The sequence below is a fragment of the Mya arenaria genome, chromosome 14 (assembly GCF_026914265.1).
Source record: "Mya arenaria isolate MELC-2E11 chromosome 14, ASM2691426v1".
Taxonomy (NCBI): domain Eukaryota; kingdom Metazoa; phylum Mollusca; class Bivalvia; order Myida; family Myidae; genus Mya; species Mya arenaria.
Window position 1 is genome coordinate 25456630 of NC_069135.1, and position 27539 is coordinate 25484168.

Below are 27539 nucleotides of genomic sequence, written 5' to 3' on the forward strand. Positions count from 1 at the left end.
CCCATAGGTTCTGAAAAACAAGGAGCACTATTCCCAACAGAAGGATGTCACTCCCTATCACTGCATGAGCATCATAATAAAGAAATGTTTACTCAAACTGCAAGCTGCTCAATTGAAATAGGTATTTACCTCAAGCATACAGTTTTATAATGTGGCAAAATAGTCGGACTACTAGATTGTCATTCGGACTAGTAAAATATGCCATTATGCTAGTCCAACTGGCTAGTAGGTTAAAATGTTTTTCGTGAAGACTGCGGACGAGAAGTCCTTAAAGGTTTTTCTATTTTTAACTCTCGCAGCCATGTTGTGCAGCGGACCGGAACCATTTGGGCAATTTTGGTTAAAGGGCATCCCGATGAACATTTATGTAAAGTTTCATTAAAATCTGATAATCGGTTTCTGAGAAGATGTAGTTTAACGTTTTTTTCTATTCTTAGCTCTTGTGCCCATGTTGTGCAGCAGACCAGAAATGTTTGGACTATTTTGGTTAAGGACTACCCAAGTAACATTTCTGTCAAGTTTTATTGCAATACGATCATCGGTTTCTGAGGAGAAGTCGTTTAAAGGTTTTTCTATTTTTACCTCTGGGGGCCATCTTGTGCAGTGGACCGAAACCATTGAAGCAAATTTGATAAAGGACCATCCAAGGAACATTTCTGTTAAGTTTCATCAAAATCTGATCATCGGTTTCTGAGAAGATGTTCTTTAAAGGTTTTTCTATTTTTTTGCCCTGGCAGCCATATTGTGCAATGGACCGGAACCATTTGAGCAATTTTGGTAAAGGACCACCAAAGGAACATTCCTGTGAAGTTTTGTCAAAATCCGCTCATCAGTTTCAGAGGAGATGTCGTTTAAAGTAAAAGTTTACGCACGCACGCACGCACGCACTCACGACGGACAATCTGTGACGACATAAGCTCCATGGCCTTCGGCCAGTGGAGCTAAAAACGCGTTAAAGAAATGAAGCCATGTAACAGCTGGGTTATCACCAGTATTATCAAAAGACAGACACAATTAAAGAACATGTGTGAATGTAATTATATGCTATGTAGCAGTTAGTGTTTATTTTACTTAACAGGCCAGGCTTCTGCCTCAATAATTGTCAAGTTAAGCAAAAATAAAAAATAACTTCCTAAGAGTTTGCTGCATATGTCTCTATGATAGCATGCGCGCTAAATTATTTACTTAATAAAACCAGTTCATGACTTAAAAATACCCATGTTTTCGTCAGAGGCTCTTTATATGATTATATCATACTAAATGTAAAGCAATTTCATTGGTAGAGGCACAGGCGAAATGCACTAAGAGCAAAAAAAAAGCGCGACGGAACGAAAACCAAACACTCGTTGATTGTATTGTCTCTTGCAAAATGTGCACCAAATTTCAGTATCTTGAACGATTTTTTAATATAATGATCGATGTTACATATGCTTGTAAAGTTTTTTGACGGGTCAATACAAATAGCATTGAAATCTACAAACCTGTGCGTCCAAAATACTGAGAGTAGCATCCGCAGAACTTCTGTGTATTAGCACTACGAATATTCATCTCATACGGTTATAAACAAGAGGGCCATAATGGCCCTAAATCGCTCACCTTAGTAAAAAAAATAACTTTGTAATCAATATAGCTTGATATTTGTTATCAAAGAATATTGAAAAACATACGGATCAAACATGTTGCCTGGATAATCACTGACAGGACTTGTTACAGTTGCCTGCACACTGACAGGACTTGTCACAGTTTCCTGCACACAGACAGGATTTCCTTCAGTTGCCTGCACACTGATAGGACATGATAATTGACATAATTTGATTCTCATTCCTGCACACTGACAGGATTTTGTTCAGTTGGCTGCACACTGACAGGACATGATAATTGACTGCACACTGACAGGATTTGGTACAGATACCTGCACACTGACAGGATTTTGTTCAGTTGGCTGCACACTGACAGGACTTAATGATTGACTGCACACTGACAGGATTTGGTACAGATACCTGCACACTGACAGGATTTTGTTCAGTTGACTACACACTGACAGGACTTAATAATTGACTGCACACTGACAGCACTTGGTACAGATACCTGCACACTGACAGGATTTTGTTCAGTTGTCTACACACTGACAGGACTTAATAATTGACTGCACACTGACAGCACTTGGTACAGATACCTGCACACTGACAGGATTTTGTTCAGTTGTCTACACACTGACAGGACTTAATGATTGACTGCACACTGACAGCACTTGGTACAGATACCTGCACACTGACAGGACTAAGTTCAATTGCCTGAGCACAAACACAGGACTTCGTTCAATTGCCTGCACACTGACAAAACTATGTCAAATTGCTTGCACACTGAAAGAACTTTTAGTATAGATACACAAACAACTAACAGTGCACCATCTAATAAAATCAATAAACTGCCTTAACTTAAGCTCTAAAAATCAAATATCAGAATACATTCAGTACCTTCCACTAATACCATTGCTTCTTCCATCTAGGTAAACATCACATTTCATCACACAAATAAAATCCATGTTCAAAATCAAATTTTTCTTAAAAGACATTAAGCCTTATTCACTATCCACTCAAAAGTTGGTAGCTTAGAATAATCTACATCAAGTTCAATGGAAAAGTCTGATTTTTAAATTTATCATTAAGCAAAAATTAAATTTCTTCTAAAGAATAAAGTGGATAATAATTATTTTAATCAATGAACCTAAAAAAAGAACAATAATTCCCTTAGAGTGACTATGTTGAAAGTTATAAATCTTTTACCTTGTTACTAAAAATAGAAAGTAGTGGAATCTCCAACAAAAAGGGAGACCAAATAGCAAGACTTGCTGCCCTTACTTCAAGTAAACTTTACATTACTATCAGATTTTAACATCATGGCCATTTTGACCTTTGGTGTATTGTTGTAGAGGGTCACCCAATTAAGCTTTCTGCAAAGTTTCATTGAATTTGGACTGGTAGTTTTAGAGGAGATGTTTTTTTAAAAGCAAAATAGGAAGCTGGCCATTTTGTTGTTGTTGCTGTTGTTGTTTTTGTTGTTCAATCGTGACCCCTTGTTGTATTTTTGTAGATGGTCACCCAAGGCAGCTTCCTGCAAAGTTTCATTGAATTTGGAGCAGTAGTTGCAGAGGAGATGTTTTTCAAAGCATAACAGGAAGTCAGCCATTTTGATGTTATTGCTGTTGTTGTTGATCAATCGTGACTTTTTGTTGTATTTTTATAGATGGTCACCCAAGGAAGCTTCCTGTGAAGTTTCATTGAATTTGGACGGGTGGTTTCAGAGGAGATGTTTTTTAAAGCAAAACAGGAAGTCGGCCATTTTGTTGTTGTTGTTGTTGTGGTTGACGATCAATCGTGACCCCTTGTTGTATTTTTGTATATGGTCACCGAAGCAATCTTCCTGTGAAGTTTCATTGAATTGGGCATGGTAGTTTCAGAGGAGAAGTTTTTTAAGCAATTGTTGATGGACGGACTGATGGACGGACGCCGGACAAAGACCGATCACAATAGCTCACCTTGAGCACTTGGTGCTCTGGTGAGCTAAAAATTAAAACAATTTATCAATTACGTAACGATTTAAGCTCTCATTTATTGCTTTCATTACCCTCTTTAAGGTAAGGTCCATCCATGAAAGGAATTAACAAATATATCTGTCATGGATTTAAACTGTATTGAAATCATTTTGTTTGCTTACCTTCGATATAAAATTGGTGCTGCTGGTGATATTATTTTCAAATTTATCTTCTTTGGTGTACATATTGATTTTGCCGTCGCTTACTGGCTCCGTCAATGTATAATAAGTTATACAGATCAGTCTGAAAATAAAATAAATATGATATTGGCAATCAAGTTAAAAAAACAAGAGCTGTCACAATATTTAACAAAGGCTCCACAAATGTCAGTACATTAAAAGGAAAGTAAATTGCAATGCAATGTGTGCATAAAGCAATGAGTGTTTATGAACAAGTGGAATATATTAAAACACTAATTACCTCTCATTGATGTTTTGCAATACCACATGAGACCCATGCATGGTCACTGTAATATTTCAGTGTTTTTGTTGAAAGTTACAGCCCAGACACCAACACCTATAATCTATCTCTCATATGCAGCATTCCATAGTATCCAAACACTGAGTGTGACCATGACCTTAGAGGGAGGCACACGGTTCTTGCACGAGACATATTGTCTTTCTTGGTTTGTCAAACACATGTGGCAAAGTATATACTACTCAAAATTTGCTAAGCACCAAAAAATGCCCACACCACTATGAAGTATGCATTTAATATATTTGCGATATGCTTATTGGATATGGTTTGGTGATGTATTGACATGACTACCAGCGTACACATAAGCGTCAATAACGGGTAAATCATTCGTGCATGGCATGGAAATGATGTACCCCTCGGTTTTCACGTTATTTAGGTGCATTGAAAACATGTACTCGAAATGTGTAGGGTATTTAATCTTCACTTCAACTTAAAAATCTGAAGTTGTATGAGTTAATTATGGAAAACGGAAATGTTAGAAGACATTTGTCAAATGGAGAAATGTGGCGGGCAGTTGGGATGGTGGAACAAGGGGCTACCCATCGCAAGGTAGGGGAGGCCCTTGGTGTGCACCATACAGTTGTCACCAGGGCCTGGGCGAGGTTTCTTCAGTATGGTACACCACTTAGGAGACATGCTGGTGGCAGAGAAAGGGCAACAACTGCAGCTGAAGACCGTTTTGTGGTTATTCAGGCTCGCAGAAGTCGTTTCGCGACAGCGACACAGCTTCGCGCCGGCCTCCAGAATGCATCAGGGGTCAGAGTTTCTACTCAAACCATTCGATCTAGGTTGCACGAACGTGGTCTTAGGTCACGAAGAGCGTGTATACGCATTCCGCTTTCTCGGAACCACTGCCAGACACGATATGATTGGGCCTTGGATCATGTTGGTTGGCGTCGAATGGATTGGCGACATGTACTCTTCACAGATGAGTCCAGGTATTGCCTTGATTACACCGATCGGCGTGCAAGGGTGTGGCGGAGACCAGGCGAGAGATTCCATGCGGCAAACATTGCTGAACATGATCGCTATGGCGGCGGCTCCATTATGGTCTGGGGCGGGATCAGCTGGGATGGACGCACGGATCTCGTGGTCCTTAACCATGGTACACTGACTGCCCAGCGGTATCGAGATGAGATCCTGGATACCCAGGTGAGATTGTATGCTGGTGCAGTGGGTGATCAGTTCATTTTAATGGACGATAATGCCCGCCCCCATACTGCCCATATTGTACAGAGGTATCTGTACATAGAGGGTATAACACGTATGGACTGGCCAGCACGATCCCCTGACCTCAATCCCATCGAACACATGTGGAATGAGCTACAGGTTAGACTTTCAGCACGTCAGGTCTAACCAAGAAGTCTCCAGGAGCTTGGTGTTATGTTGGTCCAAGAATGGAACAATATTCCACAAAGAACCATCAGGAACCTTATAGGGAGCATGAGGAGGCGATGTGAAGCTGTTATTAACAGCAACGGGTCACATACCCGATATTAATCCTATACCAGCTTACAATATTCCTTTTTTAGCAAATTTACAAAATTTCACATTCAATCAATTTTTTTTATTTTCAAGGGTCACCCTACTAAACTTCTAAAAAGTCACAGAGAACAAAAAAAAACCTTTAAAAACTGTCGACATCATTAAATAAATCATCTATCTAAAAGTATAAATACTTTTCAAAACTGTATTTCAAATGTAGTATAAGGTATGCATGTGTATAGTTTTGGTGCTTAGCAAACTTTGAGTAGTATATTTAAAAATATGTCCATACATGAGAAAGTAACAGCCCGGACACGACAACCGATACTCTATGTCCTTATATGCAGCATTTAAAAGTATTCACACACTAAGTGTATTTAGACCTTAGAGGTAGGCATACGGGTCTTGCACACAGCAAGTCTTCATGGTACGTCGAACACATGCAGCAAAGTTGTTTTTTTTTAAATATGTAAATACATGAGAAACGGACATGACCACCTATACCTATGTTCCTTTATGCAGCATTCCATAGAATTCAAACACGTGTGATCTTGATCTTAAAGGTTGGAACACATTCTTGAACACGAAACATCATCTTTTTATGTTGAACACATGTGGCAATGTATTTAAAAATAGGTCCATACAAGAAAAAGTTACAGCTTGACACGTACGGACGGGAAGATAGACGGAGCGACTGACGGTGGTTTTTGAATATACCCACCTTCAGGGGCATAAAAACGAGCTTTAAAGAATGTGATAAATTCTCCGCTGGAAAAACTCAGCCTGGATAGAACAATTCGACAAATCAAGTACAACATGTTTCACTTAAGGTTAATATACCACAGACTTGTCAATAATAAAGAGACATGAGAACGAGTGGAAATAATTGGAACCGTGAACCAACTTTCATCAGTAAGGCATAAAAAGTAAAAGATACTATGTTCAGAATGTTGATGTGCCCTTGACACTTGTAGGGGCACCAGTCTTAGGCCCGACACATCCTCATAGTATGGTTGTCATTTCTGCCAATTACTTTAACAACCCGACCAATAAAAGAGAAATGTATTGACTTGACAACAACGGGACGGACGAAAGGAATGCGAATATGACCTTCACATTTAACTTACTGTTATGGGTTTTATACCTGACACAACGTCTTACCATGGTGATCATTTATTTCAAGTTATTTTTAAATACATAGACAAGTTACAGCCAGTACAAGCCAAAATACCGAGCAAAATACCAATGAACTTTAAATGTGACCTTGACCTCTGACGAACATAATTGGTCTTACACGAAACTTGCTTAAGCTTCTCAAGGCAAACATTTCATAAAAATACCCGAGTGCATTGCACGAATATATGATTCAGTGCAAAGTAAACAATGAACATAGACATACTCACCCAGTTCTGACCTTTTCCTTCAAATGAATTGTTGTGTTACAGATGCTTTGATTTACTTGACATCCCAAGGCATTTACTGTATTATTCACCGAAAGTGTTTCAATAAAGGTTTTATTGCAACTACCAAGCTCTTCTCCCAAAACGGTAAGTTTTGTTGAACCCCCTTTTGGTCCATCCAGTGGATATATCTAATGTTAACAAAAGGCTTTATTCAGAATGTGTATGGTACGACTCTTCCTATACATTCAAGGAACAAAAAAAAACGCCTTAAAAATCTATTTTCCAGATCACAGTATCACAAGGTAAGTGGGACAATTCATTTAAAGGTGCATTCTATTACATTAAAATGAAGCATGTTATATAATTGATGTCAGCATGTTGCGCTAAGAGTTAAACGGCGACATTGAGAGAACAGAGAAATAAGCTGCACCTTTTTGTCTTTATTCAACCTGCCTTCCTGAGAAATTTATAGAAATGAAATCAAGATTTCAATTGGTCATTTTAAACTTAAAAACCCATCGGTCATTTCAAATTTAGTTAAATAAATAAAAGTATCTCGAAAACAAGCTCTGAACAACGGTTTGACTGTTACCCAAATAACCACAAAATAAACTGTATACTTTTTTTGATAAGAGCGTAACACAAGAAATAGTATTCAAGGTCGATCATTACTAAACGAATGCTTTCAAGAACTAAACAGTGTCTAGTCAATCATTGCAATACTCTTGAAAACTTTGCATGGTTATGATATCCCTTTCAAAAAGCTGCACTGACTTAGGAATTACCCAACAACAATTAAACCAATATCAATCTATATTACATGTCGAACATTCAAACAATTCAGACTCTGCTGGTTTGCCAAGGCCAATTATTGTGTAAAAGATACTTTTTGTTAAGTCTAGGAACTGCTAAAGGTAATATTACAACCCGATATTCTTTTTAATAGCAAACAAAATTATGCTTATTTCTTTTTTGAAAAGGGGTTTAAATATTAAGCTCATCAATGTAAAACAGTAGGATATATATCGATTGATTTGTTTGTCCTGCCTGGCATCATTGAATCTACTAGCACTGTTAAGCTATTTTGGGTGCTTTGAGGACGATGACATCAGCTCTTAGCAACGGGAATGTGTACGTAAATATATTAGAAATCAGGAAAAAGGCTCAAATCAATTTTGCCAAATACTGAAAACATGGCACTAAGATCATTTCACTTTACGACTTAGACCTTTATTGAAACAGGCAACAGTATAACATTCATAAGTAAAAACATTTCTCATTTAAAATACATACACTTGTGATAGTAGGATCTGGGCATATAGCTTCATCACTACTAGCTCGATCATACACACAACCGGTGTTATTCCAATTACAAGGAAACTCATCTTTGAGTGCAAAGCAAACGTTGCATTTGCCCTCTGCCAATTTTCTACAACTGTACACGGCAACTGCAAATTAAATATAAATATAGCAAGTAGCACATAACTTTAAAATAAATATCAACAAGTCTGCCCTTTACACACTTTCAAAATTCAATCTGTCAAAACCTTATAAATAATTCAGAAAACTTAACTTATGTTGTTCCATTCGGAGCTCCTTGGCCATTTTATCAAAAACAACCTCGGATGTATTTGGACGGTTTACATACTCAAAAAGTGGTACGTTTAAGTCCGCTGCAAGTAGGTCGCGTAATAATTTTATTTTGCAGTTAAACTTTGTGACTTAACTCTTGGGATTCTTAATTATGTTTGCAATAATACAATTTAAAAGCAATCGATTTAAACTGAAATAAAAAATACAACTCTAAAACACTACATTTAATTAATGGTATAATTCAAAATTTTACGAACTACTTCAACAGATGTACCGGCATACATCTGAGGTTGTTTTTGAAAAAAATGGCCGAGGAGATCCGAATGATGTTGTTCATAACCTGTAGCTAGACCATTTTGTGTATCAACCTATTATGTTATATCAGGAATATCAATCATAATACAATAAGTATAACTGCACTTATGTTGGTATGTGCACATGTTACACTGTTAAACAGCGTTATATAAGTATAAAACAATTTAGTAAGACATGTGGAAAAAAATGGGGAAAAATAAATGGTTTCCCAGGAGCACTAGGTTTTCTTGATTTAAACAAAAACAATATATTGTGATTTAAATAATTTAGTTTTAAAGCAAATATTTCTTTGATGAACTCTACACAGGGGATTAAAGGTTGTACAAGTTTTTCCAACTATCAACTTTGGTCAAACGATCAATTTGGCTATTTGAACCATTAAATTTATAATGATGACCGTCTATATAGAACTTCCAATCCTTCGTTTGCAGAAAGCTTGCCAGAGATAGTTTAACCAGGTTTTAAGACTGCATTTGGTCAATAGAGAGGTTGCAAAAATATACTTTGACGTGTATTTTGAGAGCAATGACATCAAGATTATAATGTGCCAATTTTAAAAAAGTACATTCAATATTGTAGGAAAATGTGAAATGTGACAGAGGTAGAACTTTAGGCTCATGCAAATTGTTTCAATTAGATGTATTACCACATGGTTTAATTCTTAATTGAAAGTGAATGTACAAAATAAATAGGAAAGCGTTTTTGCTTCAGAGACCCTTCACGAACAAAATTTAACTCGAACCGCAATTTTTAATTGTAGGGATAGCTACACATACTTGTTAAACTAATACAAGTTTAAATATGACCAAACATAATCATAGAAAATATGCAAATTACCTTCTGTGTTGTGAATATCATCCACCTGCACCCACTTCGAACTTCCTTGATGCTTGTACCACACAGATAAATTGAATCTTTGGTAAGGTTCCTTAGACTAAAACAAAGTATGTGTAATCATGCTTTGGGCCATCATTAATAACAACGACTGCTTATCGAGTTTTTTTACAGTGGGTATGAAGGATCACTTATGATTTCAGAATCTTTTGGGATTGCATTTTAGCGATGAGAAAATACATTTGGTCAGTGCCCTTTAAGTGAAGTCTAATTGACTTCATGATTATCTGCGCACTGACCAAATGTGATCATTCACAGATGAACCGCAAATCAAATTTAATGAATGTTTGCATTTGCGATCTTTTTTTTTCCCTCTAGGATTATCGAACTACAACACTGAAGAAAAGCTTCCAAGACAATTGAACAAAATTGGTTAATGGGGACACTGCAGTAAAACCGGACTCTTATTTTGACACATGCAATTTTGAAGCAGGATGTATGTTTATTGAGCAAAATGAAAATGGTGCTGTCTCATTCCCACACTGCAAGACCTAGGTATGACCAAACATGACCCCTTAATATCACGCTGTGGTTTCGGATTGAGTTTCCTTCAAATTAGATGTGCACTGTCGCACTTAAGAAAGGAATAAGAAATTTAACTGTCCTAAAATTTTACCTAGATACCTAGTGTTTGGGAGATTACCCATATTCTCACACTGGTCCTAATGTTCATGCTTAAAAGTATTGTAACTTAATTAGTTGAAAATTGGCTAAAAGGTGTTTTGGCTTCGAAAAGAATAAGGAAGTTGAACACAAAATTTTGTCTTTATATTTGGCATATACCTGATAAAATCCTGAAAAATATTCTGATTGAGATTTTGAAAATATGATGAACTTGGATGTATCTGTGAAGGAAATACAACTTTAACCCAACAATTTTTGTCTCAATGTTTGACCTAATGACATAATTGTTTAACTGAGGTAACTCGTATTCACACTTTTTGTAAATAGAATGCTTACAATATTGAGACAGAGTTTCAGGACAATCGGATTAAAACTGGGAAAAGAACTTACAGAGAAACTAATAACGAAACCCAACGCCTGTCCAAAATGTCCTCAGCCCAGGTTTATATAACCCCGATTTTTTTTTTTGGTTCAACACATCACATGGTCAATAACATCACTTGTCAAATATCACTCTTTGTAAATACGAATGCAAGGAAACGATGAACGTGTATCTAAGGAAGTGCTAAATGAGCTTAAATAGTTTTGCATGACTGGATGGCGATTAAGGAAACAACACCCTTCATTGGTAATAAAATTGAATACAGCCATGGTTGACGTGTCAATTTCATCACTGCAAACAACAAAGATGGTGTTAGGGAGTTCACTAAATCAGTTGGCGACAACGCTAACGCTATAACAAACCCTCAACAAAATTGTTTTCAGGACCACCTAATACAACACTAAATCTGCCATAATGCTGGATAAACACTCAATGCTTTTATTAAAAACATGCTGATATAACAACATTTCTATATTGTAAAGGGGATTCAATCAATAAAAAAGCCTTTATTAAAAAAAGAGAGAACATTTGAATTATAGGTATAGTCAATTGTATGTTAAAATCTGTCAATACTAGATAAAAAGTTTACATACCTGTACTATAAAGCTGCAATTTATATTTTCACCAGCTTCCCTCGTACAGATGTTACTCAGGTTTTTATAGACTATTTTATATTCGTGTGATTGGTTATTTTGTAGTGACTAAAATAAAGAGAAAACAAAGGTAGAATGCAGCTCTTGCAAATGAGTTATTTAAGAAGGCGGGTTATTAAAGAGGGCCTAAAACAACTGCTATAAAAATCATATTATTCATGATACAAAAATATGAAAAAAAGAAACCATCAGACAAACTAATTAAACTATGTGGTGTTTAAGGATCTCAAATTGTATGCATAGTAATATAATCATAATCATGCAATAATGTGTTTGCTTCCTACCATAAAATTCATTGTTGCAATAGGAATAGGTGTCTCCTCATCTGTGTGAACATAAATCTTGTTATTGCTAAGCTGCGGGCAACTAGCAAACTGAAAATAAAAAAGAGAATAACAAATATTGTAAACAAATTTTAGATTCAAAACCTGTAAACAAATTTTAGATTCAAAACCAGACCTCTCCCCCATGCTTGTTTCATTCAGTTCCATAGATATTTCACATAGGCAGATATTGTGTGGATTGTGGGTGCTATGTTGATGAGGTGGACATTGCAAACACTCGTTATCAAAACAATTGATAGTCATATTCTGACACTAGTCACTTGATAACAGTCATAAAAGGCAATATGAATCGCTTTTGATGATTTATCTTCCTGTTTTGCAACAGTTCACTGTGGATTGAGCTTGCTTGATTGGAATTAATTGTACATCCGTTGTTTTTAGAAAGCAAATATTTTACAAAAGCATCATGCAAATCCTTTATGGTGTTTAGGATATACACATGCAATGGCCCAAATATACAGAACGAACATAAAAACTGGAGTCAGCATGCCTAGAATGTGATCTCTACAGTTCGTCTGGACGTGGTGAATATTGGACATGAGCTTCATGAAAATATTTTAAGGGATGTAAGAGATTCATGAAAGCATCCCCGAACGTATAAACAATATCCTAATGACTCATTTTTTCACCTTTAGCTGTGACCTTGATTTTGAGCCGGCACAACTGTTTCAAACTCTTAAAAAGATATTGAGCGATACAATACATATGCTCAATCATTTGAACTTGAACGCGCACCCAGTGTTGGATTTGCATGTCATGTATATGCCATTAACATTTTATCAAGTTTAATAAAATTCCATTTAAGCGTTGAGAAGATATGGTTCTGACATGAAGCCTTTGAGTAGAACATTTGACCTTAAACTTGGACTGTGGGATAACGCGCCTGTAATGTGGTGTCGGCACGCCGTCTAAATGTTGTGAACATTTGACCTGAATTTCCTAAAAAAATATTCCAGGAGATTTTGATATTTAAAGAGGACACGAAATCTATGGCTCAACCCTCAAAACTTGATCTGTAACCTGCCATGTGTGTAACGTGGTTTCTGCAAGTCGGCTCGGTGTTGAAAATAGTTGACATAGAATTCATAAAACTTAGTAAACATGAAGTGGACACGAAACTTATGCCTGGAACAATTGACCTCAAATAGAGACCTTAATCTTAATCAAGCATGCCTGGAACGTAGGCTCTGAACGTCTTCCCCATGTGGTGAACATTAAAAAGAACATGACAATCATTCAAATGATTTAGAAGAGTAGATACCCAAACTATGTCTCGAACCATTTACTCTGAACTGCAACCATGGCCCTAGAGTTTGGGTTTTGCCCATCTCCGCTATTTGGTGAAACAAGAGTCTAATGAGGGCCTGTGCTCTACTGGCATGGCTCCTGTGGTCATTTTTAATCAAGAGCATGAATGTGTCACCGTGTGACTTTCTCTTTCAAATTCTGTTAGAAAATTTATTGTTCTTTTTTTTGGTAACATCTCATTTTTCTATGATATTTACTTTCATAATTTCCTAAAGAGACTTTTGTCAGTCATTCTATTTGCAATTGAGTGTTTTGACATTTCTGATAAGATTTTACTGCTTCCTCTTCTTAATTATTATCAGTTAATTATCTCAGATCATAATCATAAACCTTACTCTCTGAGACTTTGACACTTCTCAATTATCTCAGACTTAATCTAATTGTAAATTTTATTTTTGACAGTAATTAATTTTGAGTGACACTTTCTAAAATCTTCGATCATTATCTTTTTATCACTTAATTCTGATTGGTAACTTCAACTCTTTAAGTTAGTATATAAGTATGTACATTTTTCATTTAGGAAAGAGAGAAATATATACATTAGATATGCATATAGACTAGGAACTTTGTACTTCTTCTTTTACTAAGGAAATATCTTTGAACTACTTTTTTTGTGACTATATAATTAATTCACTTACTTTCATAACTTAATATATCACATGGACTATTGAATGTTTCTTGTTAAATAAGTCTTTGGATTTATCTTTGTTAACTATTCAACTTAAATGTGAAATTAATAAAGAACCAACTTTTAAACATCTTAATTGGACTTGAGTTGTTAATCAAAGTGAACCATTAAACGTGATCTGAACTTAAACGGTAATTCGCAGTTGTGCCAGCTAATTCCCCAAATTAATGGCCAACTGCACGTGCCCCTTAGACAGTGTGTCTCGGGCTCGGTGACCACCCCTACTATACCGGAGTGTATATACTGGCCCGTTCCCGACGCTGCACGACTTAACTGGGGTGCGCTGTGCCAAATGTATGGGTAATAAGCAACAAACATATAGTTCAATTGGAATGTTTTGTGATTGGGTTAGCTGAAAACGTTGTACGTTCAACATCTGAGGACAGAAAATGTTGTAAGCAGATAGGTTAATTTGTTTAATATGTGCCATTGACAGTAGCTAGTTACAGCACCATATGTTTCAAAGGGACTCGCTCACAGTTTTGGACCAAAAATTAGTTTCGTGGTATTACATCTAAAAACACTTATTTTATCATTATTGTATACAATGATACTGAAATTGTAGAAAACATACAATTAAAGTATCAAAAAATATTTTGGTTTCAGTGGTGTGCGAACCCACGCTGGACTAGTGAAGGAAAAAAAATGATAACCCACGCCTAATTTCTAGTCCACAAGGATATTCAATGATACCGCGAAATTGCAGAAAACATACAATTAAAGTATCAAAAAATATTTTGGTTTCAGTGGAGTGCGAACCCATGCCAGTTAAGTGAAGGAAAAAAATGATAACCCGCGCTATAATCTAGTCCACAAGGACATATACAACCAGTGATTTTTGGGGCTAATATAAGGGCCGACTATCGGCCCTTGCCCCTCGTCAAAAAGCCTGCATTTTTCCAAAAACAATCGCTATGTTTTCCAAAGAACATTTTTCATTCGACTCCCCCTATTTTCTGAATTTCTTTTGACTTTTTTTAATTTAAACCTGCAAAGTGTTTTAGTTGTTGTTGTTGTTGTTTTCAAATGATAATAATATTACTGTTACAATGCCTTTGAATAAGAATGAGAGTTATGTTATATATACCTGTAACAGCCCATTAATATTATTTAACCAGGATGCTTCACAATTTGGATATAACAATGATGACCATGCATTTAAAATGGATTTAAATATATATATTTATATCATAACTATTTAAAAACTTATCACTCTTATTTGTTGATTATTTATTGTCAATCAAAATGACAGCTGATTTGTCACTGACATTGGATGCCGTTGAGGCAGTGTTAAGATTATGACCATTTAAAGTTTGAGGATAGAGTGTGTTATGATCATGACCTTTGACACTATGACCTCAAAATACATAGGTGTCATCAGCTGGTCACCAAAAATCTAAATGTCAAGTTTGAGGGCCATGGGTGCAGGCATTGACAAGTTATCACTCAGACAAGCTATTTTTTGTTCAAGGTCACTGTAACCTTGACCTTAGACCTGATGACCCCTTAAATCATAAGGGTTCATCTACAGGTCAGACACAACTCCAAGTCAAGTTTAAGGGCCATGGGTGCAGGCATTGATGAATTATCACTTGAAACATTTTCGCATTCAAGGTCACTGTGAACTTGACCTTTGACCCAATGACTCCTAAAATCAATAAAGGTCATCTCCTGGTCAGGCCCAACTTCCATGTCAAGTTTGATTATCATAGGTTCAAGCATTTTTGAGATATCACTGCAAGAAGATTTGTTAACTTTTTTGCATTAAAGGTAACTGTGACCCGATAAACCCCAAAGTCAAGAGGGGTCATCTACTGGTCAGACCCAACCTTCATGTCAAGTTTGATGACCATAGGTCAAGGAATTGTTGAGTTTGCTATAAAAGGTCACTGTGACCGTGACCTTCGATCCCTAAAATCAATAGGGGTCATCTACTGGTCAGGTCCAACTTCCAAGTCAAGTTTCAGGGCCATGAGTGCAGGTATTGTCTAGTTATCACATGGACAACCTTTTACCATTCAAGGTCACTGTGACCTTGACCTTTGGCCCAATGACCCCCCAAAACAATAGGGGTCATCTACTGGTCAGGCCCAACCTTCAAGTTAATAATGAGGGCAATGGGTGCAGGCATTGTTGAGTTATCACTCAGACAACTGTTAACCATTCAAGGTCACTGTGACCTTGACGTTTGACCTGATGAGCCCCCAAAATAATAGGGGTCAGCTAATGGTCAGGCCAAACCAACAAGTCAAGTATGAGGGCCATCGGTGCAGGCACTGTCGAGTTATCACTCGGACAACCTTTTATCATTCAAGGTCACTGTGACCTTGACCTTTGGCCGGATGACCCCCAAAAACAATAGGGGTCATCTACTGGTCAGGCCCAACCTCCAAGTCAAGTTCGAGGGCCATGGGTGCAGGCATTGTCGGGTTATCACTCGAACAACTTTTTACCATTCAAGGTCACTGTGACTTTGACCTGATGAGCCCCAAAAACAAAAGAGGTCAGCTACCAGTCAGGCCCAACCTCCAAGTCATGTATGAGGGCCATGGGTGCAGGGTCCAGTTATCACTCGGACAACCTTTTATTATTCAAGGTTAATGTGACCTTGACCTTTGGCCGGATGACCCCCAAAAACAATAGGGGTCATCTCCTGTTGAGGCCCAACTTCCATATAAAGTTCGATGACCATAGGTCTTGGCATTGTTGAGTTATCACTCGGACAAGCTTTAAAATTATTTTACCATTAAAGGTTACTGTGACCTTGACGATGAGCCCTAAAATCATAAGGGGTAATCTACTGGTCAGGCCCAACCTTCATGTCAAGTTTGATGACCATATGTCCAGGAATTGTTGAGTTATCACTCCGACAAGCTTTGGTCTTCCGACGGACCGACCGACCGAGCGACCGACCTACACACATGTGCAAAGCAATATACCCCTCTTCTTCGAAGGTGGGCATAATAACATCAGTAAAGACAGAAAATTAAACTTTTTTATAGATAAATAACAGTATTATAATTTTCCCAAACGTTGGACTTTCCACGCTTATTTTCCCAATTAAAAAGGCACAGGCAGTAAAATTATTTAAAACAAGAGCTGTCACAGTATGTGACGAATGCCCCCGAATGTGACATTGACCTATGAACAAGGTCAGTACATGAAAAGTTGATATTGCCTTTACGTCTCAAATACATATGGCAAGTTATTTTAAATTGCCTCTGAACATAAAAAAATACCACCCATACTTGACAACATACACTGTTATGTCCTTATATTCAGAATTTCCTTGTGAATAAACACTAAGTGTATCTTTCACCTTAGAGGTAGGAACACGGGTCTTGCACACGACACGTCGTCTTGGTATGTGGAACACATGTGGCAAGTTATTTTAAAATCTGTCCATACAAGAGAAAGTTACAGCCCGGACACGAAAACCTATACTCTATGTCCTTATATGCAGCACTCCATTGTAAATAAACACTAAGTGTGACCTTGACCTTTGAGGTAGGGACACGGGTCTTGCACACGACAGGTTGTCTTGGTATGTGGAACACATGTGGCAAGTTATTTTAAAATCTGTCCATACAAGAGAAAGTTACAGCCCGGACACGACAACCTATACTCTATGTCCTTATATGCAGCACTCCAAGTTATCTTAAAATCTGTCCATACAAGAGAAAGTTACAGCCCGGACACGACAACCTATACTCTATGTCCTTATATGCAGCACTCCATTGTGAATAAACACTAAGTGTGACCTTGACCTTTGAGGTAGGGACATGGGTCTTGCACACGACACGTCGTCTTGGTATGTGGAACATATGTGGCAAGTTATTTTAAAATCTGTCCATACAAGGGAAAGTTACAGAGCCGGACGGACGAACGGGAGCATAAAAAAATATAACTCGACAGTCGATGTTCCTTTGAAGAATACCACGATAACATCAAGTGAAAATGTCAACAACCAATCATGTTATAACGATTCTCTGAAGCTCAAAAATAAGAAAGTAGGTCAAAAGGTCACAATCAAGGTCATCAAAGCACATTGATATTTGTTATCAATACTGTGAAGATTGTCCCTTCAAAAATAAGAAAGTAGGTCAAAAGGTTACAAACAATGTCATCTGAGGACAACATAATTGTTTACTGTCAAACTTTACACATGGTCCAAATTGTATTGCCATGGCTTCAAAAATAAGACGGTAGGTCAAAAGGTCACAGTCAAAGTCATCCCCGTACGAATTTGATCCTTGTTTGCAAAACTGTATACGTGATCCTAATATCATTGCTGTTGCTTCAAAAAAAGAAAGTATTTTAAAAGGTCGCAAACAATGTCAACAAAGTACAAAGTAAATATTTGTTTTCGAAATTGTACACATGGTCTAAATTTCATTGATGTAGGATCAAAAATAAGAAAGTAGGTCAAGATGTCACAGTCAAGGCCGTCCAAGGACAAAAATGTTACTTGTTTTCAAAACTAATCACATGGTCCAAAATTCATTGATGTAGCTTCAAGAATGAAAAAGTAAGTCGAAAGGTCACAAACAAGGTCATCAAAGTACAAAAATAAATGTAAATGTACACACTGTCCAAATATTACTGCTGTAGCTTCAAAAATAAGAAGTCACATTCAAGGTCATCCAAGGAAAACATTGATAATTGTTTGAAAACTGTCTATATGGTCAAAATGTTATTGCTGTAGCTTCAAAAATAACAAAGTTGGTCAAAAGGTCACAGTCAAGGTCAGCCGAGAACAACATTGTTACTTGTTTCCAAAACTGTACACAGGGTCAAAAATGCATTGCTGTAACTTCAATAATAAGAAAGTACGTCAGAAGATCACATTCAAGGTCATCCAAGGGAACCATTGATACTTGTTTGCAATAACTGCACAAATGGTCAAAGTTTTATTCCTGTAGCTTCAAAAATAAGAAAGTAGGTCAAAAGGTCACATTAAAGGTCATCCAATGAAAACATTCATGTTTGTTTTAAAAAGTGTACACATGGTCCAAATTTAATTGCTATAGCTTCAGAAATGAGAAATTAGGTCAAGAGGCCACAAACAATATAATCAAAGTACAAAATAAATATTTGTTAATAAAAGAGTGCCAAATTGTATTGATGTAGCTTCAAAAATAAGAAAATAGGTCTGAATGTCACATTCAAGGTATGCATAGACAACATTGATAATTGTTTTCAAAACTTTAAAATATGGTCCAAATTTCATTGTTGTACCTACAAAAATAAAAAGTAGGTGAAGAGGTCACCAACAAGGTCATCAAAGTGCAAAATAATTATTTGTTTTCAAAATTGCACACATGGGCCCAAATTTTATTGCTATAGTGCTAAAAACAAGAAAGAAGGTCAAAGGGTCTTAGTCAATGTCATCCGAGAATAACATAAATATTTGTTTCCAAAACTGTACACATGGTCCAAATTTCATTTGCTGTAGCTTTAAAAATAAGATAGTAGGTCAAAAGGGGTGGGGCCAGCTTTGGCCCTAGAGGCATCATTGTAACTGTCTTGGTAGAGGGCCATCATATGATGCTCTAACAACAGATATCAAAGGTATCAGGCTAGTGGTTTGAAACGATAAGATTTAAAAAAATTAGGATAAGTCTTTTGGAAACTTGTGACCCCCGTGTGGCAGGGCGAGTTTTCACCACTGGCTTATAATTTAAACAATTTTGGTAGAGGACCACTAAATGATGCCTTATTCAAAATATCAAGGGTCTGGGCCTAGCGGTTTCAGGCAAAATATTTTAAAACATTTCCCTATATAAGTATACCTAACCTGTGAACCCCGGGACATGGCCAGTAATGACCCCAGCGGCATTTGAACAAACATTCACTAGCAATAGTGTTCAGATGTATGCACAAACGACGGACACATCTGGTCTTTGGCCAATAGACCTAAATGGCCCTTCGCCAATAAAGCTAAACAAATCAGCCAATCCCTTTAAACTATAATTTTGATCTTTTTTTAACAAGGGCAAGGGAGAGTTAAAATAAAACCAACTGCACAAACAAAACACAAGTTATCTCTCTTTAATCCTTGACTTGGCTATCGCTTTGGCTAAAAATAGCATTTTTATACTTCAATTATCTAGTCATGCATGGATGAATATGGCTCTTGTTTTTTTAGTGAACCGAGCTCTGATGGACATCTTACTACTCTACAAGTTTTATCTAGATCGAGAAAACGAAGGTCTGAAGAATGAATACTGTATCGTGTTCACAAGCAATTGTTTACAGACGTACAGATGCACATACGTCGTACACCACGTCATCACATTAGCTCTCCTGGCCTTTTGCCAGTAGAGCTAAACATTACCAAAGTTATATAAGATCCTGTAAGATGTTTCAGACATACTGGGCGGATATGAAAGTGTGACAAATGGACTGAGAAACAAACAGACTCTCAATCTCCTCCAACATAGCATAAAAAAACATTCTTAAAACAATAACAACAAGAATTAAACACATCTATAACCGTTCTCTATAAGATGTTACAAAAGGCAAACTACATCAGCATATGCCTTCTCGATAAAAACACATTATTCTAAGAATGACCCAGAGCAAACTAAAACTCGTCTGCTTTTTTCTAAACACTAAAAATAAGGAAATGACTGAAATTAAGTTATGCCAGAGTGATAGGACTTGCAATTATACATACAAGTATGCATTTGTCACTGGAAACAACTGTACCAAGTCTCAGTAAAGTATCTTTAAATTATAAGATTGTAAGAGATTTATATCCAAGATTAAAATATATGTATAAAGCCACTATAACCCAAGGTCATAGCAATACCAAAATTATTTTTCTTCAAACAAAAGAGAAAAAATAAAGTGACACACAAGAAAACAATTTGTGTGTCCTTCCTCAAAAATGCTTTCATACCGTATTTATCCCTTGTAGACCTTCACAAGTATCATTTATATTATCAGTAACTTGTTTGCATTCTCCTTTGAGTGGACACCAGACACAGTCCTCACTCGCTTCTCCAGGTATATTAACGCATTCGCCACATCTATAACGATTAGGTTTGTGTTAGATAACAGTCCACCAATGTCAGATATATAATTAGGCAATAACTGTTCATTTGTAAATAGGCCTTGTTAAATAAATGTATTGTCATTATTTTGCTCCTAGACTTTTTAAATTCCTTAAAATCCCAAAATGATATGCTTCAGTTTGGCCAATTGGCAAAATAATTGTCTATAAAGAAACAGATTTAGCCCTTAGTGTACAAAGAAATGTATTTCAAAATTTAAACATAAGGATTGTTTTATTTCTGCAGTAAATGTGTTATAAATAGTAGATTTAATAGAGTTTCTATTAAGTTAACCAAACTCTCTTTTTTTGACAATACTTTTTTTTAAAAATCTGCATCTTACACAGTATTGTTAATGTCCACTCTGTTAAATAAAATAAGGTTATGGTGTTTTATTTACATTTCCTGTATATAAACATACTTACTTTAGTACTTTAGAACAGTCGTAAAATAGAAATTTCTCCTCAGCAATCACAGTAGTGTTCACTTTGAACTTCAACATTTCATAACTATGCTCTGTAAAAAGTTTTTTTTTTTTCATTAAATTCATGCAAAAAACAAAATGTTGTACAATCAAATATATCTGGATTCAGATTAATTTTAGATTTAAACATACTTGAGAACTTCAAGGCTTAAGTTGAAAGTTTCAATAAAACTTTAATATGACCACTTCCTAAATTCAACGTAGTGCACTGGATGTTTATTAGCCCCTGCTATGATGGCCCTTACCAGATGAGATTAATACCCCAGTTTAGATAAAAAAAAACTCATGGAACACTATTGGACTTGGCCATTATAATATAGCCATTAAACTAAACACATATAATTTGGCTTTATGCGGTTAAACTAAGGCAATAAACAGGGGACACGTACAAGATTAACATACAAGACAATCTAAAACCCAGGCCATACAAATAAAAAAAAACATTTAATCATTCAGAATCTACATAAATTTTTATGCTCCTGCAGTCCTTAATCATTTCCAAAATTTCCTTTTTATTTAAAAAAGAAACGAATCAAACCTGTTTTCATGCGAAGTTGACAACTGAAAATCTCTCCAAACTGTTGCGCATTTACTTCTTCAGTGTCTCCAAAGCTACATTTGTATTCAGATCCTGATTCCGTTGGCAAATATGGGATGCTTATGTTTATCTGAAAACAATTAATGTGTGCTGAGACATTTTATAATTAATGAAACAAGAGGGTCAAGATTGCACTTTATCCCTCACCGGAGTTCAATTTTATCCTTGCTCTAAAAATTTCTAAAATTACTTAAGGGAATAAATCTGACTGATTCTGCCAAAGTTGTTATAGATTGGACAAATGTTTGTAAGGTAAAATCGGAAAAGAGGATTTTATTTTTTATAATAAAAGGGCAATAACTGATCCCGCACGCCTGCACACAGCAGGTGAAAATATAATATGTCATGTAAAAACATGTGATACAAATATACAGTCGAAACTCGTTGGCTTGATATCTCATGGCTCAATATTCTCCTGGGCTCAAACCAGATTAAAATGACCGATTTTTTTTACTCTTTGTTCATATAAAAGTCGATCAGATGGCTCGATATCTCAAGGGTCAATATTTCTCCACGCTTGTTGTTATATTAGCAGTCCAATGTAAGAATTTCACACTCTGTTTTGTTTGCTTGGGTAGATGTCATTTTTGCGGGTTCAGGTAAGACTTTCACACCTTGATTTGTTTGCTTGGCTTCATTTAGCACAACCCCAGTAAAAATGTCAGTGGAATACCACTGTGTTCCAGTGGAATACATAAATACACTGGTATTTCAATGAAATACCACATAATACCAGTGGAATACAAATGCATTTCAGTGGTAAACATATTTACACTGGTATTCCACTGGTAACCAATAATCAGTAGTGGTATGCCATTGGTCAAATTTATTTCAGTTGTATTTCCAGTGGACTGGATTAAGAAAATTAAGATAATGAATGAAATTAAATCAGGTTAAGTGCTAAATGTATGATAAGATATAAGGGTTAGTTTGGATTCTGGTTACATTATTAATACATGCTATTCTTTTGGTCGACAGGGGACACAGTAGGCCCCTTTGCCTTAGGGATGTACTCTGTTGATAGGCACTATAGGGGGGCTGGTCCTCTTGAAGCTTGTGGGAAATAAGCATTTTTAGTTCCAAGATTGCATTTAACATATCTTTTCTAGTTGTTAATGCACCAGTCAGACAACTGTGACCCCTCCCCCCGCCCGGGGCTGGGGTACACACCAGGTTTTGAGAGGGGAATGTGGTATGTTTACCTTTCTAAGTGTTCAACAACTTCATTGAACAGTTGTTCAGTGATATTTGCCTCAAGAAAATTTCTTAACAAGATGTTAAAAAACAAAGGAAGAATTTCTCATAAACAACTGGTTCTAAAATATTTTTTGAATTCATTAAGAAATAGTTTTCACATACAACTTCTGTTTTAGTGACCATGCTGTATATATATATAATTGATAGGCTTTCATAGTCCTTTATATGATTTGGATATGATATGGAGTCTTTGGTTTGCGATGACGTTGATGTGCCAAACAGTAGTTTTTAATCGCCACTATTAGACAGCGTGAAAATGTTACACATTGGCTGATAGCTGGTAAGATCATTAATATATGTGATTTCTATCCTCTAGAGCAATTCAAAGTCCATTAGTTGTCTTCATTACAGACAAAATTTGCAAACACAGCTGAACAAAAACAATAATCCGCCATTTTGAATTGAAACGGAAGTACATTTCTGCAGACGATAATGAAAACTTTCAATTTTTATGAAGGTCATTAGTATGACCACGTTGGCAAACTGGTGAGTTTTTACCTGTCACTAGTACATCATTGTTGAATTAAATTGGTTTTGACTCCTTACTGAATGTACAATGTTATTCAATGATAATATAAAGTGACTGTAATTTCTGGAAAAAGCATGTCAACCGTATAAATTATATATTATTCTTATCAAAAAATCATTAGCACTTATATTAATTTGGCTTTATCATTTTGAAATGGTTTTACTTGTGTCATACTTTCATTTGATGGGAAAAGAGACAATTTAAAGAAGTCGCGAAAATATGTGACATTTTAGAATTTACGCTATGTGTCTGCATTCATTTAATGTTCTTGGGTGATTGGGTGAAGAAAACATGTCTTCATCATAATTGTTTATTATATTCACTAAAATAATTGTCCATTTTAGACTCAATGGAGACAAGTAATACACAACCAGTTATGCAGCTACTGACAGCTATGTGACGAAAGTGAGGATGTCAACCTTTCCCGTTACCGTTACGCCTGACCCCTGATCACTTTGCCACCCTATAGAGCCCCAACACACCAACATGTCCTGTACAATTTCTACAGGGGCCTCACTTGTTTATGACACTAGAGTAACTCATAAGGTAGTTCTGGCTTCCATAACGTTAATGTTGATATTTTTTTACGTTTACTACACATTAAAATTATGGCGTAACCCCCATACCAAAGTCAACCAGAATCAACTGAGTATGATGATGCAATTGAATGACTCTGCAATCACATGACCGTGATGACGTCCATGAATTCTATTTATAGCACCAGATTCACATTGTTCATTTAGTTAAAACCAATTGCAGTAAGGTAATACCTTTTGATAAGCAAAAACAATTTATTCCAAATTTGTTATTAGTTATTTACTAATTATTCGAAATAGAAAACTGAACTCCGCGAGTCGGATGTGTCGCCTGACGAATTATTTACTGTCGACATTATAGCTGTTAGATTGGCATTTTATTCATTTATAGACAATGCTGTTGCCATTTAACTTTCAAGTGTAGGTGGCATTTGATAGTTTACGAGATATGCCACGGACAAAACCGAAGCAAGAAAATTAACAAAGGGCAATAACTCTAAAAGTATGGCAGCAAGAGTAACGGTTCTTGTGCACTGCACTTGCCCTCAATGAGATCTATCTAGCTATTAAGTTTCAAGTTGATACCTCTTATATTGTTCAAGATATGCCACGGACAAAACTAACAAAGGGCAATAACTCTAAAAATATGGCAGCAAGAGTTACGGTTCTTGTGCACTGCACTTGCCCTCAATGAGATCTATCTACCTATGAAGTTTCAAGTTGATACCTCTTATATTCTTCAAGATATGCCCCGGACAAAACTTTAAGCTTGAAAATTTACAAAGGGCAATAACTCTAAACATATAGATGCAAGAGTTACGGTTTTTGTGCACTGCACTTTCCCTCAATCAGATATACCTATGGAATAAGTTTCAGGTTGATACCTCCTATAGTTTACGAGATATGCCACGGACAAAACCTAAGCAAGAAAATTAACAAAGGGCAATAACTCTAAAAATATGGCAGCAAGAGTAACAGTTCTTGTGCACTGCACTTGCCCTCAATGAGATCTATCTAGCTATGAAGTTTCAAGTTGATACCTCTTATATTCTTCAAGATATGCCCCGGACAAAACTTGAAGCATGAAAATTAACAAAGGGCAATTACTTTAAAACTAAGAAAGCAAGAGTTACTGTTATTGTGCACTGCACTTGCCCTCCATGAGATCTATCTACATATGATGTTTCAAGTTGATAACTCTTATATTCTACAAGATATGCCTCGGACAAAACTTTAAGCATGAAAAAAACAAAGGGCAATAACTCTAAAAATATGGAAGCAAGAGTAACAGTTCTTGTGCACTGCACTTGCCCTCAATTAGATCTATCTACATATGAAATTTCAAGTTGATACCACTAATAGTTTAGGAGATATACCCCGGACAAGCGAAAATGGGACGCGGACGCCGCCGCCGCCGCCACCGCCGCCGACGCCGCCGACAAAAGTAACCCCTATATGTCGTCTTTTCAGGCGACACAAAAATAACAGGAAAATAAACGCTACATTTGTGAGGTCAAATGTAGGTCACATGGGTATTTCCTGAAAATCTTGTTATCACGTGAAAATTTGAGCACAACTATGACTTAGTTATGGAATGCTTATAATCAGATTTATTAAAATGATAAATCAACTATCTATAAAGCGTTTTTTTGGTTTTGAAAATGTGTTTGTGAACTACATTTTACTTCATTTACCTGAGGATATAGTTATTTTGTTTGTACAATGCATACAAGTGAAAAAACAGCTTGACATAAAAATGTCACGAATTCTGGTAGGGTTTGGATACCGCGTTCTCTTCAGCGAACACGTCCAAAAAGGTAATATATAACAAGTTTTTTTCTTGTTATGAAAGCGTCAAAGTGGATCTAGATGGAACCAAATATATATTTGACAGAAGTGAGTGTAGCTGTTAATACAAAGTCATATATTTATTTATTGTTTCCCGGGAGGACCCATTTCTCTCAAACATAACCGTTCTACTACGAAAGCAATGCCGATTTACTGTCATTTCTTGCCATATGACTCAATAACTTTACAGTCGATCGCACATAGTTTACTTTTACTTTGAGGCTTATATGAATCGTCCTGTACCTACAATTAATACTAACGAAATTTGTTTCAACTGCATAGTGAAACTTCAATGTGAACAGCTTAAAATCTCATCAATTTTATAATCTTCTGGAGTTAAAATAAATTTAAATTGGCCTTATTTAAAGAAAGAATACTTTATTTATGTATATTAAACTAACTTCTTATCATCAAAATTGAAATTCAATGTCATACATTTTTCAGGGAAAACAGACTTAAAATAGAGGAAGACAACCGCCATTTGAGAAAGAAAAAGAGGACATGGGTGATAAATATTACTGCACAGCAGTATAGAATCAAATCATCTACCAACTCCATGTTAGTTGCTGTGGGCATCAACATTGATACAGATGCAATTTTGGAAACTGTTCAAAAATACGTGTTACACTATCTTAACTAAAGAAGAAGTGAAAAACTGTTTCCTGTATAGTGAAGGAATGGTTTACACAAACTTCATGCTAAAAAAGTTGGGCAAGTTGCAGTGATAAAATAAATCTGAAACTTTCACATCAACCCTAAAGAAGAACATCTAAAAAATCATCATCTACAATGATTGCATCATTTGGCAATGTGTATATACTCACAACAGTGTTATGTGTCATAAAAAGTGGTAATGTTATAAATGGACGCCTTCCTGACAAAACCCATAGAACTGTCATATTTTGTAATGATTAGTCTTGTTTCACTATAACTTCTTAAACCATTATACAAAAATTACGAATTAGTATTATAAATGAATGTGTGTTCAATTGCATTACTTAGCTTTTTTTAATATCAAATGTTTTTGTTCTGTAAGATTTTTTTTTGTAAAGCTGTTGTTTAAGCTGACATGGAAGTAAATATGTTGGCAAAATTTGTACATGTATATGTATTTGCTATTGTATCTGCTCTTTTGGAATGATTTGTATTTGAGCTACTTTATTCCAGGGGTAATTCCACTGAAATACCAGCGGTAAACTTTTAGTGAAATACCACCAAAATTTACAGCTGGTATACCACTGAAATACCATTGGTATACCACTGGCATAGCACTGGTATTCCAGTGGTATACCACTGACATTTTTACTGGGGAAGGTGCATATCAATTGAAATTGCTTGATTGGTATTATAATTATCATCAAATTTAAATGGTTATACTGTTTGAGCAAACATGCCATCACTTTATGTTCTGTCTCTGATTGTTATCGTTATCTGTGTATACATTTTAATGCATTTTGATATTAAGGCG

The 27539-nt window shown here is 36.0% G+C and overlaps 1 protein-coding gene across 3 annotated transcripts in view; it reads right to left on the reverse strand.

Moving 5' to 3' along the window:
* The window catches only part of LOC128217879 (plexin-A1-like), a 111838-nt gene that overhangs the window by 39584 nt on the left and 44715 nt on the right, over positions 1-27539 (reverse strand). For all 3 annotated transcript variants that reach the window (XM_052925314.1, XM_052925316.1, XM_052925315.1), the window contains exons 8-16: positions 21842-21971; positions 21245-21335; positions 20666-20795; positions 11706-11795; positions 11362-11469; positions 9706-9802; positions 8254-8408; positions 6961-7148; positions 3718-3838 (exon numbers count right to left, since the gene is read on the reverse strand). In XM_052925314.1, the coding sequence (XP_052781274.1) occupies positions 3718-3838; positions 6961-7148; positions 8254-8408; positions 9706-9802; positions 11362-11469; positions 11706-11795; positions 20666-20795; positions 21245-21335; positions 21842-21971 (1110 nt within the window). The remainder of the gene's footprint in view (positions 1-3717; positions 3839-6960; positions 7149-8253; positions 8409-9705; positions 9803-11361; positions 11470-11705; positions 11796-20665; positions 20796-21244; positions 21336-21841; positions 21972-27539) is intronic.